This window comes from Heptranchias perlo, chromosome 4 (genome assembly GCF_035084215.1).
Source record: "Heptranchias perlo isolate sHepPer1 chromosome 4, sHepPer1.hap1, whole genome shotgun sequence".
Classification (NCBI taxonomy): Eukaryota; Metazoa; Chordata; class Chondrichthyes; order Hexanchiformes; family Hexanchidae; genus Heptranchias; species Heptranchias perlo.
The window spans coordinates 100,381,566-100,402,939 of record NC_090328.1 but is presented as its reverse complement, the minus strand read 5'-3'; the positions used below and the strand labels follow the sequence as shown (position 1 = coordinate 100,402,939).

General features: G+C 45.3%; 1 protein-coding gene across 1 annotated transcript in view; it reads left to right on the top strand.

Moving 5' to 3' along the window:
• The window catches only part of LOC137321152 (inorganic pyrophosphatase-like), a 68,169-nt gene that overhangs the window by 26,054 nt on the left and 20,741 nt on the right, over positions 1-21,374 (top strand). Inside the window, exons 3-5 of the mRNA XM_067983400.1 lie at positions 300-353; positions 1,373-1,492; positions 17,568-17,654. Of these exons, the coding sequence (XP_067839501.1) occupies positions 300-353; positions 1,373-1,492; positions 17,568-17,654 (261 nt within the window). The remainder of the gene's footprint in view (positions 1-299; positions 354-1,372; positions 1,493-17,567; positions 17,655-21,374) is intronic.

Here is a 21,374-nt window from a genome sequence, read left to right as displayed (position 1 = left end):
TGCACCAGAATTCTCCTTGGATTGTCATTTGTGCTGGTTTTGAAAAAAATCCACACAACACAAGTAGGATATTTTTGGAAATGGTGGTTAAACAGATATTTTTATTTACCTTTTTATTAAAGATTATTACAGGTATCCGGTCATAAGCCACAAATCATAAACCATGGCTGTTAGACCACACACTGAGAATCACCAACAGCTGGTTATTCTCTAAATTACAGCTTTGAATTCTGGCAAAAGATGTACATCATGAATGAAGATATGCACTGCTGTTGCTCAGATGTTGCATTCTTTTACAGACCCTCTTTAATATGGTTGTAGAAATACCTCGTTGGACAAATGCTAAAATGGAGGTGAGTTCTTATGGTGTACAGGCTTCAGTTAAAATGTGTGCTAATTTAGTCAATAGTGCAAAGCCGCTGATGATTCAATACAAATTGGTGTTCATCTTCCTAACTCAAAGAATCCATAAGGAAATTGAACCAAGTAGAATAGAATCAAAGAACCTTATAGCACAGAAGGAGGCCATTCAGCCCATCATGCCTGTGCCGGCTCTTTAAAAGAGCTTCCCCCCACCCCCCTGCTCTTTCCCCATAGTCCTGGAAACTTTTCCTTTTCAAATATATATCCAATTCCCTTTTGAAAGTTACTATTGAATCTGCTTTCACCACCCTTTCAGGCAGTGCATTCCAGATCATAACTATTTGCAGCGTAAAACAATTCCTCTTCCTTTCCTCCTCTAGTTCTTTTGCCTTATTGAGAATCAGTTCTTTTTTAAAAAGCCACTTTTTTTCTTGGTAGTTTGCGATCAGTTTAGTTTGAAACTAAACAAACCCCAAATGGCTGTTTTATGCTCCAAAAATAAGTTTGTTCCAGAATATTCCTCAGAATACCATTTGTGCTGGCTTAGGATTTTTTTCTCCAGTGTTTTTAAAGTATCTGGTGCCTACCTATGTTTACAGGGCTTTATTTGGGTAATTTGAAGTGTGATATAAAAATTAACAAATAGTTAGAAAGAAACAGCTTGCACTTATATAGCAACTTTCATGTCCTCAGGATGTCCCAAATCTCTTCACGGCCAATGATGCTGTTCTGAAGTGTGGTCACTGTTGTAATGTAGGCAAACGCGCAGCCAAATTGTGCACAGCAAGATCCCACAAACAATAATGAGATGAAGATCAGATAATCTGTTTTTGGTGATATTGGTTAAGGGGGAAATGCTGGCCAGGGCACTGGGAGAACTCCCTGCTCTTCTTTGAATAGTGCCATGGGATCTGAGCAGGCAGTCAGGAAAATCATAAAAATACTTAACTGTTTTCAGTCGCCAGGGACTATTTTCATTACGTGGCTGTAACATTGTTATCTTTTCCAGATTGCGACAAAAGTGCCTCTGAACCCCATCAAACAGGACATGAATAAGGGGAAAGTGCGCTATGTACCGAATGTATTTCCTCACAAGGGTTATATCTGGAACTATGGAGCATTACCACAGGTTAAGAATGGTGAAACTTTGTGAACTTCTCTTTAGATACTAAGTTTTGTTGCTTTATTTGGTAATGAGTGTTTTGGAGCTCCATAGAACAAATGTTCCTGCTGGTGTGGTACATAAGAACGTAAGAACATAAGAAATAGGAGCAGGAGTAGGCCAATCGGCCCCTCGAGCCTGCTCCGCCATTCAATAAGATCATGGCTGATCTGATCCTAACCTCAAATCTAAATTCATGTCCAATTTCCTGCCCGCTCCCCGTAACCCCTATTTCCCTTTACTTCTAGGAAACTGTCTATTTCTGTTTTAAATTTATTTAATGATGTAGCTTCCACAGCTTCCTGGGGCAGCAAATTCCACAGACCTACTACCCTCTGAGTGAAGAAGTTTCTCCTCATCTCAGTTTTGAAAGAGCAGCCCCTTATTCTAAGATTATGCCCCCTAGTTCTAGTTTCACCCATCCTTGGGAACATCCTTACCGCATCCACCCGATCAAGCCCCTTCACAATCTTATATGTTTCAATAAGATCGCCTCTCATTCTTCTGAACTCCAATGAGTAGAGTCCCAATCTACTCAACCTCTCCTCATATGTCCGCCTCCTCATCCCCGGGATTAACCGAGTGAACCTTCTTTGTACTGCCTCAAGAGCAAGTATGTCTTTTCTTAAGTATGGACACCAAAACTGTATGCAGTATTCCAGGTGCGGTCTCACCAATACCTTATATAACTGCAGCAATACCTCCCTGTTTTTATATTCTATCCACCTAGCAATAAAAGCCAACATTCCGTTGGCCGCCTTGATCACCTGCTGCACCTGCATACTAACTTTTTGATTTTCTTGCACAAGGACCCCCAGATCCCTTTTGTACTGCAGTACTTTCCAGTTTCTTGCCATTAAGATAACTTGCTCTCTGATTTTTCCTGCCAAAGTGCATAACCTCACATTTTCCAATATTGTATTGCACCTGCCAAATCTCCGCCCACTCACCCAGCCTGTCTATATCCCCTTGTAGGTTTTTTATGTCCTCCTCACTCTCTACTTTCCCTCCCATCTTTGTATCATCTGCAAACTTTGATATGTTACACTCGGTCCCCTCCTCCAAATCGTTAATATAGATTGTAAAGAGTTGGGGACCCAGCACCGATCCCTGCGGAACACCACTGGCTACTGGTTGCCAGTCCGAGAATGAACCATTTATCCCAACTCTCTGCTTCCTGTTCGATAACCAATCCTCCACCCATGCCAGAATATTACCCCCAATCCAGTGATTCTTTATCTTGAGCAATAATCTTTTATGTGGCACCTTGTCGAATGCCTTCTGGAAGTCTAAATACGCTACGTCCACTGGTTCCCCTTTATCCACCCTGTACGTTATATACTCAAAGAACTCAAGCAAATTTGTCAGACATGACTTCCTCTTCGTAAAGCCATGCTGACTTTGTCCTATTAAATTATGTTTATCCAAATGTTCCGCTACTGTCTCCTTAATAATAGACTCCAAAATTTTACCCACCACAGATGTTAGGCTAACTGGTCTATAATTTCCAGCCTTCTGCCTACTACCCTTTTTTAAATAAGGGTGTTACATTAGCAGTTTTCCAATCTGCCGGGACCTTTGCCGAGTCCAGAGAATTTTGGAAAATTATTACCAAAGCATCCACAATCCCTGCTGCCACTTCCCTCAAGACCCTAGGATGTAAGCCATCAGGTCCAGGGGATTTATCCGCCATGAGTCCCATTAATTTACTGAGTACCAATTCCTTAGTGATTTTAATCGTATTTAGCTCCTCCCCCCCCCTACCTTGAGCCCCCTGTTTGTCCAGTGTTGGGATATTCTTAGTGTCCTCTACCGTAAAGACTGAAACAAAATATTTGTTCAGCATTTTTGCCATCTCCATGTTTCCCACCATTAATTTCCCGGTCTCATCCTCTAAAGGACCTACGTTTGCCTTAGCCACCCTTTTTCTTTTTATATAACTATAGAAACTCTTGCTATCTGTTCTTATATTTTTTGCTAATTTATTTTCATAATCTATCTTCCCTTTCTTAATCAATCCTTTAGTTACTTTTTGCTGCCTTTTGAAGACTTCCCAATCTTCTATCCTCCCACTAAGTTTGGCTACCTTATATGTCCTTGTTTTTAGTCGGATACTATCCTTAATTTCTTTACTTAGCCACGGATGGCTGTCATTTCTGTGGTACTGAGCCACACAGACAGGAAAGGCCCAGATTTGACCCTAGGGCTATTTTGAGTTAGCTGAGTTAGTGGCCAAAGCTCCCCTCAGCTAAAGGGGGGAAATTTGCAGGCTTCCTGCTCCTGATTATTACAGTGGCCCCTGATGTAAAATACATGTGTGTGGAGGTCTTCCATTTTTTTGAATCTAGCTATCTTCCATAAATACTCTCATCATCCTTACCTCCTTTTTCTGACTATGGTTGGACATTATTTAATTTTTATAAATTATTCACTTTGCTTTGTAAACCAAGTCTAACCCTGCAGACCACCCCTGTTGAAAGAAAATTCAGGGCTGTGGGTTGTTTACTATGCCGAGTGGGACCATGGAAGATCACACAATTGTTAATCAGTGTCAAACATGCCAGTGCATAAAACTCCGGAGAGAAATGCTTGCTTAGCGATTTCCTCATACTGGATCTGCTCATCTGTTGTTGAAACCCTCATCCATGCCTTTGTTATCTCTAGACTCTATTATTCCAATGCTTTCCTGGCTGGCCTCCCACCTTGCACTTTCCGTAAACTTGAGTTCAATCAAAACTCTGCTGCCTATATCCTAACTCGCACCAAGTCCCGTTCTCCCATCATTCCTGTGTTTTTTTTTATTCGTTCGTGGGATGTGGGCGTCGCTGGCAAGGCCAGAATTTATTGCCCATCCCTAATTGCCTTTGAGAAGGTGGTGGTGAGCTGCCTTCTTGAACCGCTGCAGTCCGTGTGGTGAAGGTTCTCCCACAGTGCTGTTAGGCAGGGAGTTCCAGGATTTTGACCCAGCGACGATGAAGGAACGGCGATATATTTCCAAGTCGGGATGGTGTGTGACTTGGAGGGGAATGCGCAGGTGCTGTTGTTCCCATGTGCCTGCTGCCCATGTCCTTCTAGGTGGTAGAAGTCGTGGGTTTAGGAGGTGCTGGCGAAGAAGCCTTGGTGAGTTGCTGCAGTGCATCCTGTGGATGGTACACACTGCAGCCACAGTGCGCCGGTGGTGAAGGGAGTGAATGTTTAGGGTGGTGGATGGGGTGCCAATCAAGCGGGCTGCTTTGTCCTGGATGGTGTCGAGCTTCTTGGGTGTTGTTGGAGCTGCACTTATCCAGGCAAGTGGAGAGTATTCCATCACACTCCTGACTTGTGCCTTGTAGATGGTGGAAAGGCTTTGGGGAGTCAGGAGGTGAGTCACTCGCCACAGAATACCCAGCCTCTGACCTGCTCTTGTAACCACAGTATTTATGTGGCTGGTCCAGTTAAGTTTCTGGTCAATGGTGACCCCCAGGATGTTGATGGTGGGGAATTTGGCGATGGTAATGCTGTTGAATGTCAAGGGGAGGTGGTTAGACTCTCTCTTGTTGGAGATGGTCATTGCCTGGCACTTGTCTGGTACGAATGTTACTTGCCACTTATGATCCCAAGCCTGGATGTTGTCCAGGTCTTGCTGCATGCAGACTCGGACTGCTTCATTGTCTGAGGGGTTGCGAATGGAACTGAACGCTGTGCAATCATCAGCGAACATCCCCATTTCTGACCTTATGATGGAGGGAAGGTCATTGATTACGCAGCTGAAGATGGTTGGGCCTCGGACACTGCCCTGAGGAACTCCTGCAGCAATGTCCTGGGGCTGAGAAGATTGACCTCCAACAAGCACTACCATTTTCCTTTGTGCTAGGTATGACTCCAGCCACTGGAGCGTTTTCCCCCTGATTCCCATTGACTTCAATTTTACTAGAGCTCCTTGGTGCCGAACTCAGTCAATTGCTGTCTTGATGTCAAGGGCAGTCACTCTCACCTCACCTGTGGAATTCAGCTCTTTTGTCCATGTTTGGACCAAGGCTGTAATGAGGTCTGGCGCCGAGTGGTCCTGGCGGAACCCAAACTGAGCATCAGTGAGCAGGTTATTGGTGAGTAAGTGCTGCTTGATAGCACTGTCGACGATACCTTCCATCACTTTGCTGATGATTGAGAGTAGACTGATGGGGCGGTAATTGGCTGGATTGGATTTGTCCTGCTTTTTGTGGACAGGACATACCTGGGCAATTTTCCATATTGTCGGGTAGATGCCAGTGTTGTAGCTGTACTGCAACAGCTTGGCTAGAGGCGCAGCTAGTTCTGGAGCACAAGTCTTCAGCACTACAGCCGGCATGTTGTTGGGGCCCATAGCCTTTGCTGTATCCATTCCTGCTGACCATTCCTGGTTCGTGGTCCAGCAACGCCTTGATTTTAAAAATTCTCATCCTTGTTTTCAAATCCCTCCATGGCCTCGCTCCTCCCTGTTTCTGTGACTTCCTCCAGTCTTACAACCCTCCGAGATCTCTGCGCTCCTCCAATTCTGGCCTCTTGCGCATCCTGATTTTCAATGTTCCACCATAGACAGCTGAAGGCATGGCTGCCAAGGCCCTAAGCTATGGAATTCCCTCCCTAAACCTCTCCGCCTCTCTACCTCTCCTCCTTTTTAAGATGCTCCTTAAAACCTGCCCCTTTGACCAAGCTTTTGGTCACCTGTCCTAATATCTCCTTATGTGGCTTGGTGTCAAATTTTGTTTGATAACGCTCCTGTGAAGTGCCTTGGGATGTTTTACTATGTTAAAGGTGCTGTTTAAATACAAGTTGTTGTTGTCGTCATAATTTTGCCTTGACGACAGTGCTGCTACTTCTTATTGGCCTCATTCTTAGAACATCAGTGAGTGCAATGGGTAAGGCTATCCTAAGTATCAGGGAAGGAAATAGGCCCCTGTCACTGGTACTGTGTTACTACGAAAGTAGAGTGACCTTGCATTCAAAGAGAGGAATAGTATCAATAGAAGGAAGGTTAGGATCAGGCTTGGGGGTAGGGGAAACATGGGAAATGGAGAGAAAGGAAGAATATTGAAGGCATAAATTGGTGAGTGAAGGGCTCTCAATGTGTTTGCAGAGAATGTAAGTATGAGGGTGAATGACCTTTTTCTTTAATTTATATTAGTTTCATAATATTACAGTGGAAGGAGTATTATACAGTGAGTCCAAAAATAGGGAGGCATATTCTATTCCTCAGTCCTATCACCTGCTAAATTTATTTTTAATTTGTTCTAGGGATGCGGGCAATGCTGGCAAGGCTACATTTATTGCTCATCCCTGATTGCTCTGAGAAGATGGTGATGAGCCTTCTCTTTGAACTGTTGCAGCCCTTGTGCTGATACATAGAAAATAGGAGCGACACTAGGCCATTCGGCCTTTCGGGCCTGCTCCGCCATTCAAAATGATCGTGGCTGATCGTCTAACTCAGTACTCTTTTTTTCTTTCCCGCTTTTTCCCCATATCCCTTGGTACCTTTTTAGCATTAAGAAATATATCTATCTCCTTCTTGAATACTTGGCCTCCACTGCCTTCTGTGGTAGAGAATTCCACAGGTTCACCACCCTCTGAGTGAAGAAATTTCTCCTTATCTTGGTTCTAAATGGCATACCCCGTATCCTGAGACTGTGACCCCTGGTTCTGGACTCCCCAGCCATTGGGAACATCCTCCCTGCATCTAGTCTGTCTAGTCCTGTTAGAATTTTATATGTTTCGATGAGATCACCTCTCATTCTTCTAAACTCTAGTGAATATAGGCCTAGTCGACTCAATCTCTCCTCATACGTCAGTCCTGCCATCCCATGAATCAGTCTGGTAAACCTTTGTTGCACTCCCTCCATGGCAAGGACATCCTTCCTCAGATAAGAAGACCAAAACTGCACACAATACTCCAGATGTGGTCTCACCAAAGCCCTGTATAACTGCAGTAAGACATCCCTGCTCCTGTACTCGCATCCTCTTGCAATGAAGGCCAATGTACCATTCGCCTTCCTAACTGCTTGCTGCACCTGAATGCTCGCTTTCAGCGACTGGTGTACAAGGACACCCAGGTCTCGTTGCATCTTCCCTTTTCTCAATCTATCACCATTCAGATAATAGTCTACCTTTCTGTTTTTACAACCAAAGTGGATAACCTCACATTTATCTACGTTATACTGCATCTGCCATGTTCTTCCCCACTCACCCAAATTGTCCTCCTCCTCACAGCTCACATTCCACCCCAGCTATGTGTCGTCTGCAAACTTGGAAATGTTACATTTAGTTCCCTCATCCAAATCATTGATATATATTGTGAATAGCTGGGGCCCAAGCACTGATCTCTGCGGTACCCCACCAGTCACTGCCTGCCACCTGGAAAAAGACCCGTTTATTCCTACTCTCTGTTTCCTGTCTGTCAACCAATTCTCAATCCATGCCAGTATATTCCCCCCAATCCCATGTGCTTTAATTTTGCACACTAAACTCGTGTGTGGGACCTTATCAAAAGCCTTCTGAAAATCCAAATACACCATCCACTGCTTCTCCCCTATCTATTCTACTAGTTACATCCTCAAAAAACTCCAGTGGACTTGTTAAGCATGATTTCCCTTTCATAAACCCATGCTGACTTTGCCCAATCCCGTTAATGCTCTCCAAGTGTTCTGTTATCACATCTTTTATAATAGACTCTAGCATTTTCCCCACTACTGATATTAGGCTAACTGGTCTGTAATTCCCTGTTTTTTTCTCTCCCTCCTCTTTTAAATAGTGAGGTTACATTTGCCACCCTCCAATCTGTAGGAACTGTTCCAGAGTCTACAGAATTTTGGAAGATGATCACCAATGCATCCACTATTTCCAGGGCCACTTCCTTTAGTACTCTGGGATGTAGATTATCAGGCCTGGGGATTTGTCAGCCTTTAGCCCCATTAACTTCCCTAGCACTTTTTTTTTTACTAATACTGGTTTCCTTCAGTTCCTCCCTCTCGCTAGACCCTTGGTTCCCTAACATTTCTGGCAGGTTATTTGTGTCCTCCTTTTGTGAAGACAGAAGCAAAGAATGTGTTTAATTGTTCTGCCATTTCTTTGTTCCCCATTTTTGACTGTAAGGGACCTAAATTTGTCTTCACTAATCTTTTTCTCTTGACATATTTATAGAAGCTTTTACAGTCAGTTTTTATGTTCCCTGCTAGATTACTCTCATACTCTATTTTTCCCCTCTTAATCAATCTCTTTGTCCTCCTTTGCTGAATTCTAAACTGCTCCCAATCCTCAGGCTTGCTGCTTTTTCTGATATGCCTCCTCTTTGGATCTAATACTATCCCTAATTTCTTTTGTAAGCCAACGTTGAGCCACCTTTCCTGTTTTATTTTTGCGCCAGACAGGAATGAATAATTGTTGTAACTCCTGCACACGTTCTTTAAATATTAGCCATCATCCCTTTCAGTAAAGTTCCCCAATCTATCATAGCCAACTCACACCTCATACTTTCGTAATTTCCTTTATTTAGATTCAGGACCCTAGTTTCGGATTCAACTACTTCACTCCCTATCTTAATGAGGAATTCTATCATGTTATGGTCACTTTTCCCTAAGGGACCCCGCACCACAAGATTGTTAATTAATCCTTTCTCATTGCACAATACCCAGTCTAGGATCGCCTGTTCTCTAGTTGGTTCCTCAATGTATTGGTCTAGAAAACCATCACGTACACACTCCAGGAATTCCTCCCCCACAGTATTATTGCTAATTTGGTTTGACCAATCTATATGTATATTAAAGTCGCCCATGATTATAGTTGTACCCTTCTTGCATGCGTCTCTAATTTCCTGTTTAATGCCCTCGCCTACATCTTCACTACTGTTTGGGGGCCTATAGCAACCCCCACCAACGTTTTCTGCCCTTGGTGTTTCTTAGCTCCACCCATACAGATTCCACACGTGATTTTCCGAGCCAATATCCTTCCTCACTATTGCATTGATTTCCTCCTTTACTAAAAATGCTCCCACCTCCTTTCCCTTTTTGCCTGTCCTTCCTAAATATTGAATACCCCTGGATGTTCAGTTCCCATCCTTGGTCGCCCTGCAGCCATGTCTCCGTAATTGCAACTATATCATAACCATTAATATCTATCTGCTCTGTTAATTCATCTACCTTATTGCAAATGCTCCGCGCATTTAGACACAATGCCTTTAGACTTGTCTTTTTAAGATTGCTAGTCATCTTAGTTTTATTTTGCACTGTGGCCCTATTTGTTTTTCGCCCTTGTTTTCTCTGCCTTCCACTATTGCTTCTTTCCTTTCTGTCTTTTGTTTCTATCCTTGTTTCCCCCTCCTCTGTCTCCCTGCTCAAGTTCCCATCCCCCTGTCATTCTAGTTTAAACCTTCCCCTCGGATAATGAAGCAGTCCGAGCCCGCGTGCAGCAAGAACTGGACAACGTCCAGGCTTGGGCTCGTAAGTGGCAAGTAACATTCGCGCCAGACGAGTGCCAGGCAAAGATCATCTCCAACAAGAGAGGGTCTAACCACCTCCCCTTGACATTCAACGGCATTACCATCGCCGAATCCCCCACCATCAACATCATGGGGGCCACCATTGACCAGAAACTTAACTGGACCAGCCACATAAATACTGTGGCTATAAGAGCAGGTCAGAGGCTGGGTATTCTGCGGTGAGTGACTCCCCAAAGCCTTTCCACCATCTACAAGGCACAAGTCAGGAGTGTGATGGAATACTCTCCACTTGCCTGGATGAGTGCTGCTCCAATGACACTCGAGAAGCTCGACACCATCCAGCACAAAGCAGCCCGCTTGATTGGCACCCCATCCACCACCCTAAACATTCACTCCCTTCACCACCGGCGCACTACCATGCAAGTACAGGAACTTCGCGCCGTTCAATGCATTCACTCCCTCCCTAAACATTCACTCCCTTTACCACCGGCCCACTGTGGTTGCAGTGTATACCATCCACAGGATGCACTGCAGCAACTCGCCCAGGCTTCTTCGATAGCACCTCCCAAACCTGCGACTTCTACCACCTAGAAGGACAAGAGCAGCAGGCACATGGGAACAACACCACCTGCACGTTCCCCTCCAAGTCACACACCATCGCGACTTGGAAATATATCGCCGTTCCTTCATCGTCGCTGGGTCAAAATCCTGGAACTCCCTGCCTAACAGCACTGTGGGAGAACCTTCACCACACGGACTGCAGCGGTTCAAGAAGGTGGCTCACCACCACCTTCTCAACGGCAACTAGGGATGGGCAATAAATGCCGGCCTTGCCAGCGACGCCCACATCCCATGAACGAATAAAAAAAAAACAGCACTAGCAAACACCCCCGCGAGGACATCGGTCCCTGTCCTGCTCGGGTGTAACCCGTCCCGCTTGTACTGGTCCCACCTTCCCCAGAACCGGTCCCAATGTCCCAGGAATCTAAATCCCTCCCTCCTCCACCATCCCTGCAGCCACGCATTCATCTGGTCTATTCTCCTGTTCCTATACTCACTAGCACGTGGCACTGGTAGTAATCCTGAGATCACTACCTTTTGAGGTCCTGCTTTTTAATTTATCTCCTAACTCCTTAAATTCACCTTGCAGGACCTCATCCCTTTTTTTACCTATGTCGTTGGTACCGATATGGACCACGACTACTGGCTGTTCACCCTCCCCCTCCAGAATGCCCTGCAGCTGCTCCGTGACATCCTTGACCCTAGCACCAGGGAGGCAACATACCATCCTGGAGTCATGTTTGCGGCCGCAGAAACGCCTTTTTTTTCCCCATACAGTTGAATCCCCTATCAATGTAGCCCTGCCACTGTTATTCCTGCTCTCCTCTGCAGCAGAGCCACCCATGGTGCCAAGAACTTGGCTCTTGCTGCTTTCCTCTGATAAGCCATCTCCCCCAACAGTATCCAAAGCAGAATATCTGTTTGAGAGGGAGATGGCCCCAAGGGACTCCTGCTCTACCTGCCTAGTTCTTTTACTCTGCCTGGCGGTCACCCATTTCCTTTCTGCCTGTGTAATCTTTACCTGCGGTGTGACCATCTCACTGAACGTGCTATCCATGATAATCTCAGCATTGTGGAGACTCCATAGTGAATCCACCCGCAGCTCCAGCTCCGAAATGCGGTTAGCCAGTAGCTGCAGCTGGACACACTTCCTGCACACATGGTCGTCAGGGTCACCTGTAGTGTCCATGACTTCCCACATAGTGCAGGAGGAGCATATCACGGGTGCGAGCTCTGCTGCCATGACTTGCCTTAGATTTACATTGCGTTCACCTCTCTGACTCTCTTCCTGCTCCCCAGACTCTCCTTTTACACTGCGCTTGCCTCTGGGACTCTCCTCCCGCCTCTCGGAGCTCCCACACTAGTATTAGGTAGGGAATTCGCTGATATTGACCAAGCGGTGATGAGGGAACTATAAAATGCACCCCAAGTCAGGATGGTGTGTGAGTTGGAGGGAAACTTGAAGGTGGTGATGTTCCTATGGCAATTGCTGCTTTTAACTTTCTTGGTGGTAGAGGCCACAGAAGAGGAATATGCTGTTGAAGTTAGCTTTGGTGAGTTGCTGCAGTGCATTTTGTAGATCGTACATAACAGCAGCACAGTGTGCTGATGTCAGAGGGATGGATATTGAGACCAGTGACAGAGGCTTGCTGAATGGTGTTGAGCTTCTTGAGTAGTGTTGCAACTGCATCCATCCAGGCAAGTGGAGTGCACTCTATCACACTCCTGATGAGAGTTTCATGGATGATGAAGAGGCTTTGAGAGGTCAGGAAATGAGCCACAGACTACCAACTGCCTGCCCACCTCTTGTAACTATGGTGCTGTTATAACTGGTCATAAACAACCAGGCAAAAATGCAAGACCTTGAAATGTAATTAAATATTAGTAGAAATACCCTGGGCAACCTGGTCCTGGAGCAGAGTTTCTAACTTTTACTTTGAGCTACCGATATTCTGGGTCCCACTCTGAAGCTCACGCAGCGATGGCCCTGAAACAGACATTGACAATGTTCCCCTCACCAGTTGGGAAGAGGGTAACCGACAGATTTTTCTTACAATCACTGACTAGATTTAGGCTTGACCCTGAGATTGATAAGAGAGTGGAGGTCTGTGACAGAAGCAGAGGGACCATTTAACAATCCTATGGAAATATGATGGGAGGGGATAGGAGACAGAAGGGAATGGGATAGGATATGATGGGAGGGGGTAGGAGACCAGGGAATGGAAGGGGATAGGAGTCAAGGAATGGGATAGGATGTGATGGGAGGGGATAGGAGATAAGGGGCCCGATATTAGGAGGGAGGCGGGTTGGCAGCGGGCAGTCGACTGGACATGTGGGCAACGCGTCCAGTGAAATCGGGGTGTTCCGCATGCGATCGCAGCCTAATTGAAGGTACTTACGCGTGCTTCCGGGTTTCCCGTTCCAGACCTGCGCAGCGGGCGCACTGCGCACCCGCATCACAGGCTGTCAGCAGGAGGAGCCCTATTTAAAGGGGCAGTCCTCCAATGCTCCTCCTGCAGCAAAGAACCATTTTGGGAGCATGGAGCAGGCCAGAGGCAAGGCTGCTCCAAGGTTCTCTGACTCCTCACTCCAGGTGCTGCTTGATGGGGTGAGGATTAGGAGGGAAATTTTTTTCCCATCTGATGGGAGGAGGTGGCCTCCCTCTGCCACCAAGAAGGCGTGGCTGGAGGTGGCCGAGGAGGTCAGCAGCAGCAATGTGTGCCGAACCTGGGTCCAGTGCAGGAAGCGATTTAATGACCTAACCAGGTCAGCCAAAGTGAGTATACTTACGCATTCTCCCACACTCCGTCTTCCACATCACCTCCACCACCACACAACTCCTTCTGCACTGCCATCACAACGCTCTCGCATCACTCCTCACATCCACTCAACTATCATCCTCACCTTGCCTGCACATACTCACCGCCCCAGTTCCCATTCGAACACTACCACGCAACCCAATCCTCATGCAATCTCATGGCTATGTCTCAAATGCACCCTCCCATGCATCTCCCTCACGGTCATCCCCACCCACACCAATGCATGCAGCGGGTCACTATGCAACCATCACTCAATCACACCTCTCTGTGTTTTGCCTTGATAGGAGAAGAGAGGGCAAGGACCGGAGGGGGCCCGCCACACCAGGTGGTCCTAATGGACGCGGAGCAGCAGGCATTGGAACTAAGCCGGTGGACACCGAGACTAGGAGCGCACAAACGGCTGGTGACGGAAATCTAACACTCAGCGCGAATGATCTTAGCATGACTTGGCATCTGCAGCACCTCAACATCTGTCCACATGCTTAATATTGCTTTCTGTTCTCTTGCAGAGCCATCTGCGACCGCCGTGACTGCGGAGGGCGATTCCTCAGAGGACCTGCCAGCCTCAGGTTGCATAGCCACATCTGAGCCAGCCATCTACCAGCGCAGATACATACACCTCGGTGGGTCCCCTTCCTCAGTTAGTTGGGTTTGCACATGGTGAGCACGAGCAGACCCTGGTGGCAGGGGCAGCCGTGGAGAGTCCGCGTCAGTGGGAGCACTGTTCTCCAGGCTCTGCTCAGCTGGACCCAGATGCTGAACCCTGGTGGCCAGCCATGAAAAGGAGAGTCATCGAGGGCCAGCAGCACATTGCCGAGGTACTGGAACAGTTGCCATGCGCACTCTCCATAATTGCGCTGAGGATGGAGGAGTCCAACTCCTGCATGAGTGGAATGGTGGCACAGGTGCAGGAGGGTATCTCCGAGATACTGTCACACGGACGTGAAGGCATCTCTGAGATAGTGTCGCGGATAGGTGCGGGAATATCTGCGATGGAGAAAAGGCTAGCCTCCATTGAGCTTCAAGCACGGCTCAACAATGAGTCCATTCAGGCCCTGACAACGGCCGTTCGGATTCAGGGTGAGCAACATTCTGCTGCCTTAAACAGGCTGACAGATACATTACAACTGGCCTTCCAAGGCTTCACACAAGTCCTCCAAACTGTCGTCCAGCAGGGTGGAAGGAGTGATTTGGGCCTGGGCCAGGAGAGGGATGATGGTGAAAGGGGACATGGAAGTGGGGACGCCACTCAAAGCGCTTTCACGTCTCACCCGTTTTCCCCCTATCAACCAGTACCTGCAATGCTGCCTCCACTCCAGGTGGCTGAGTCTGCCCCTGCACAGGTGAAGGTGGAGCAGTCTTTGGAGGGACCCTCACGGGCACCGAAACCCAGAGGGCGTCCGCGCAAAGCATCTAATCGATCAGGGCATGGACAAGAGCAACCTGCCACTACCTTTGCTGAAGCCACAGGGGTAGCACCACGAAAGGGTTCCTGTAAACGTAAAGCTAAGGTTTTGTGAGCACGAAGGGGATGCACAAGGGTGTATGACAGAATGTCATGTTTTTGATTTAGTTTTGTTTGTTTTGCAAAGCACATTAAAATTTGTTATCACCACTACTGCCACGTCTTTGCAAATCTTGTCTGGTTTGTGCAATAATTCCCATTCCTGAGGATCACCATGAAGACCCACACCTGAAGGCACCCATTGTGTCACTGCAGAGTGGGTGTAGGTGTATTTGCAGGGCTCTTTTGTGCAGACGACTGAGAGATGCCAGCAATGTCCCCGGTGGCACCCTGGAAGGATCCGGAGGAGAAGTTGTTGAGGGCAGCGGTGACTTTGATAGCGACAGGTAAGAAGATGGTGCTCGGGCCAGCCGGGAGCAGCTCGGCATGAAGGAGGCAGCAGATGTCATCGACTACATGTCGAGTGACTCTGAGCCTCCGTGTGCACTGCTTCTCAGAGATGTCCAGGAAGCTGAGTCTCGGTCTGTAGACCCTGTGGCGAGGGTAGTGCCTTCTGCGACGCATCTCTCTCTGCGGTTGCCCTCCCTCCTGCTGTGCAGGTGGATGTGTCACAGCACTGTGTTGTGGAGCTCCACGTGTCAGAGGTGGCCGGCGAGGCTGGTGATGCTGTTCGTCCCCCGAGGAGGTCATGACTGCAGCAACGGTGGCCCCCATCCGGAAAATGTACGTTTGAGGGGGTCTGCAAGGTCGGTAAATGTGTCTGCATTCCGGGGTTGAGGTTCCAAGTTTGTGAATTTTATTGTCAGGAGGAGGGTGGTGGAGGCCAAACTTTGTCCAAAGTGACAGTGGCCTCCTGCAATGAGTGAGGGTCTCCCCCCCCCCCGCCCCCCCCCCCCCCCCTGTCAAATGGACCTTTGCAGCTCCCACAGGCTGGTGGCTGCAACACGTCTGTTTCAACTGGGAGTGTTTCCCCCAGTACGGGAAACACGCTCAGTTGACATGAAAATCCCACCCCTCCTAAAATATCCTCCCAATCAGGTCTGCAAATGACCTGAACTATCAAAATAATTGCTTTAAGTGGGATCCCGCCGGCTTTAATTGCCGGTGGGAGTCCCTCATGCAGGGGCTGCGCGCGCATCTAAGCGCGTCACTGGGGAGCCCGGAAGTTGGTGGGTTGGAGCCGGGCTCCGGACCCGCCCCAGGAATCCCGAATTTTCGGAGCCCCTCGCCACGAATGCACTTGCTTGGCCATCCTAAATTCGACCCCTAGGAACGGGATAGGTTATGATGGGAGGGGATAGGAGACAGGAGGGAATGGGATAGGATAGGTTGGTGGGTTCATTGTTTTTATTGCCAGCAATCTCAAAAATGGTGGGGAGTATTAAGACTTCTTTAAAACCTAACTCTTTGTGCAAGCTTTTAGTTATCCCTCCTAATATTTCCTTCTTTGGCTTGGTGTCAATTTTTGTCTGATTACACATTTGTAAAGCTCCTTGGGATATTTTTCTACGTTAAAGGCGCTTTATAAATACAAGTTGTTGTTGTTGACGACGAGGAAGTGTGTCCAAAGGCTTTTTTACATTGTTTTGAGGACGTTAGTTGTTTCCTTTTATTTTTGCAATGGGATTTTTTGATAGGTTGCTTTTTAGTGAATGTGCAATTTGAGCTGATCCACTTTGTGCTCTGTAGATACATCGGACATTTTCCTATTCCCTGCAGACGTGGGGCAGTTTTCCATGCCTTACAGACGCATCGGATATTTTTCTCTGTCCTGTGGATCCATCAGAAATGTTGTCACATCCTATTGAAATGTCGGCATGTGCCACGTACAAATCTTTAAATTTGATCAAAGCAGGTTGAGAAAGTAAAACATAGGAATACAAAAATAAGTCAAATTGTTGACATGAGGACGTGTAAACAAAATGTTGGAATGTGAAGGATATTTAATGATCGATAAATTTAAAATGAATCCATACCTGAACCGTGCAAGTGATTTGGTAATCAGTGTGATCTTTACCTTTTTTGATATAATTTAATTTTACTTTTGATATGGTCACAAGGCCCTGTTGTCATGGTTTAATTTGATGTAGGGTTCCAGATTTATCTTTTCTACATCATAAACTAACTTGCATGCCTATAAGGCCACCTCCCCAGTTTGTCTATAAAGATTTTTTTTTGGGCAATTTCCTCTTCTGGACTCTTGTGAAATCCGGGTTCCATAGATATCGGCCATCTTTTGGTACTTTGTTCAAGTGGCCGTTCTTCATATTGAGCTTAGGCAGTAAGTGTTGGTAGGCTGTCAAATTTTGGAAGGCATCACAGCCTGCCCTTGTCCAATATCCACACACATGCACTTTCTAGCATTGGATACTAATCAAGAATGGGAATCTGGACTGATTTATCCCTTCCCTCTGGAGCTTTGAAGCATGTTGTAGCACCTAATTGCTATGGCTAAGATCAGTTAACTCAACACAGATCGGGTATTGAACCGAGACTTTGGTCTGTAGGACGATTTATCACCTTGGCCACTGGTTCACTGTAACTAAATAAATTTTGTTAAATTTTTATTATATGGTTCCTGGAATTTTCTGTGGTGTTTTGCATTTTGAGAATCTCTGTTTTTCCACTAGAACTAAAAACCCAGTGTCTTGCTTACAGCTACACTGGGATGTGCCCCAAGGTCATTGGAAGAGCACTCCAATATTGATTTAAATCTTTAACATTCAAATGTTACTTTGTTTGTCCCAACAGACTTGGGAAGATCCCCATCACAAGGACCCCTGTACAAACTATTATGGTGATAATGACCCAATTGATGTCTGTGACATTGGATCAAAGGTTATTTTTTCAAACATTATTACTTAGCCAAACTGACTTCCAGGAATCAGGCTGGACAGGTGTTCTGATCAATGTTAATATACAGCCAGGTGAAATATGACCAGGAAGAAAGCTGTTGGTTTAGATATCCAAGTATTTTTTTGTTTCATTAATCACCGATTACTTAGCTGGAAGTTAGCCATGGTTCAGTGGTAGCACTCTCACTTCTGAGTCAGAAGGTTATGGGTTCACGTCCCATTCCAAAGAATTGAGCACAAAATCTAGGCTGACACTTCAGTGCTGCACTGTTGGAGGTGCTGTCTTTCGAATGAGAAACTAAACCCCAACTGCCCTCTCAAGTGGATGTAAAAGATTCCATGGCGCTATTTGAAGAAGAGTAGGGGAATTCTCGCTTTATCCCTCAGCCAATATCACTAAAACAGATTGTCTTGTCATTTATCCCATTGCTATTTGTGGGACTTTATGCACAAATTGGCTGCTGCGTTTCCTACATTACAACAGTGATTACGCTTCAAAAATACTTAATTGGCTGTAAAGTGCTTTTAAACATCCTGAGATCGTAAAAGGCGCTATATAAATGCAAGTCTTTCTTTTTAGAAGTTAGCATTTTTAGAAATGAGTCCTACTGGAAGTATGTTCTTTATGGTAGAAAGGGGATAAAAATACAGGGATATAGTAAGAACTTAGTTGAAATCAACATTTCAATTCACAAAGTGAAAATGCACAAACCTAAAATTGACCCCTTCACCATCAGTGAGGTCCCTCGACCGGTGGCTGACTGTTCCCCGATTTTCCGTCCAATGAGTTTATCGGCCCCAAAATAACCAGAAAGCAAAAAACTTATTGAAAATAACTGCGTGAGTGACAGTACCATTGGTGTAGGTTCTGAAATCTCAGCGCCTGATATATATATACTGATCCCATAGAGATGGAATCTGTGTTTCTGTTTATGATTTCAGTTGACTCTGCTACTCTGTTCTGGAAGGTTAACTGTGCAGAGAAGAAGCAAGTTCAGGAGTTCAGCTGATAATTTCATTTATTGTGCTTCACCAGATTGTACCATTGCAACTCTTTGCACGTGCCCCTAGGTACATGTACGGTAATGACTCAGCAATTCTGCCCAGAAGTGTATTATATTTTTGATCATTAGCTAAAGTAACAAAGGAGTTTTCACTGTAATCTGATTGGATGGTCAAGAGTTTTCAAAGCAAGACAGTTCTTGGCTTTCCCAGGAATATTCCTTGCCAAAAATAATGTTCAATTTAAATGATACATAGTGTACAGTTTATGCTAGGGGCATTTAGCATTTTATGGTTCCATATTTCTGGCCCAGGTGGATTGGAATCAGGGATTGGCAGGTAAAACAATAAATGAGCAATGGGAAGCCTTCAAAGAGGAGATATTTCGGGTATAGACTGGACATTCCAATGTTGGGGAAAGGAAGGGCATCCAAAGCTAGAGCTTCCTGGATCACTAAAGGTATAGAGATTAAATTGAAACGAAGAAAGAAGGTTTATGATAAATGTCAAGTTCATAATTCAGTACAGAACCAAGCAGAATACAAAAAGTACAGAGGAGAACTGAAAAAGGAAATAAGAGGGGCAGAAAGAGTTTGAGAATAGATTAGCAGGTAACAAAAAGGGGAACCCAAAAGTCTTTTATAAACATATAAATAGTGAAAGAGTAGTCAAAGGAAGAGTGTTGGCGATTAGTGACCAAAAAGGAGATCTTCTTGTGAAGGCAGAGGGCATGGCTGAGGAACTAAATGAGTACTTTGCATCTGTCTTCACTAAAGAAGGGGATGCTGCCAATGCCACAGTAAAGAAGGAGGTAGTAGGGAAATTGGATAGGATAAAAATAGATAAAGAGGAGGTACTTAAAAGATTGATAGTACTCAGAAACTCGGAAATGTAGTAAACAGTCAGGAGGACATAGACAGACTGGTGAAATGGGCATACACTTGGCAGATGAAATTTAATGCAGAGAAGTGTGAAATTTTGGAAGGAAGAATGAGAAGAGGCAATATAAACTAAATGGTACAATCGTAAAGGGGGTGCAGGAACAGAGAGACCTGGGGATGTACATACACAAGTCTTTGAAGGTGGCAGGACAAGTTGAGAAGGCTGTTAAAAAGACATGCAGCACCCTTGGCTTTATAAATAGAGGCAAAGATTACAAAAGCAAGGAAGTTATGCAAAGCACCGGTTTGGCCCCAGCTGGAGTTTGCGGCCAATTCTGTGCGCCATACTGGTGTAGAGGAGATTTACTAGAATGATACCAGGGATGAAAGACTTCAATTATGTGGAGAGACTAGAGAATTTTAGACTAGTAAGACGGGGGGAAGGCTCTGTTGAAAATAATATAAGTCTGAAGATAAAAGAAAGGAGATGAGCGTAAAGGTCAGGCCAAGGTAAGGAACAAGGGTAACATAAATGGTCAGGGAACAAATACAGTTATAGAATATGAGTATAAAATGACTGTTAAAAATAAAGTGAGAGGAACATTTATTAAAAACAAATTAAATTGCCTGTACAGAAATGTACACAGCATCCGAAACAAAACAGGGGAACTGGAGGCAATAATTCGTAGCGAGGAGCCAGATATAGTAGGGATAACTGAATCTTGGCTACATAAAGAACAGGACTGGTGGTTAAATATTGCAGGATATAACGTATTTAGAAAGGATAGGGAAGGAAGATGGGGGTGGGTGGGTGGAGTAGCTGTACTAATTCGAGATAACATAATAGCAGTAGAAAAAAGGGACCTAAGTAATATTAAGATAGAAACAGAATCCATATGGATTGAGACAAAAGATAAGAAGGGATAGATCACCTTAATAGGTATATTCTACAGACCACCTAATAGTGGAAGGGAAGCGGAGAAAGAAATATGTAAACAAATCTATGAATTGACTAAAAAAGCATCAAATAATAATCATTGGAGATTTCAACTACCCCCAAACAAACTGGCAAGAAGAGGTAGGGAAAGGAGAATGGAGTTTTTACAGTGTGTACATAACTCCTTTCTTACCCTGTCTGTTAGAAGCCCAATAAGAGAGGAATCACTGCTGGATCTAGTAATGGGAAATGAACCGGAGCAGATAAGAGAAGTAAGTGTAGGGGAGCATCTAGGCAATAGCAATCATAACGTAATAAGGTTTAAAATAATGATTGAGAAAGACATCATTATTGTCTTTCAAAGGAAGGATAGGACTGATTAGGGATGAAAAACAAGATCATCTTGTGGAGGCAGAGGGCATGGCTAAGGCACTAAATGAATACTTTGCATCTGTCTTCACTAGAGAAGTGGATGCTGCCATTGTAGCAGTAAAGGAGGAGGTAGTAGCGATTATTGGATAGGTTAAAAATATATAAAGAGGAGGTACTTAAAGGATTGGCAGTATTCAAAGTAGAAAAGTCATCTGGTCCAGATAGGATGCATCCTAGGTTATTGAAGGAAGTACAGGTGGAAATTGTGGAGGCTCTGGCCACAATCTTCCTTTAGATATGGGGATGGTGCCGGAGGAATGGAGGATTACAAATGTTACACCCCTGTTCAAAAAAGGGGAGAGAAATAAACCCAGAAATTACAGGCCAGTCAGCCTAACGTTAGTGGTGGGGAAACTTTTAGAGACAATAATCCGGGACAAAATTAATTGACACTTGGAAAAGTATGGGTTGATAAATAAAAGTCAGCACGGACTTGTTAAAGGAAAATCGT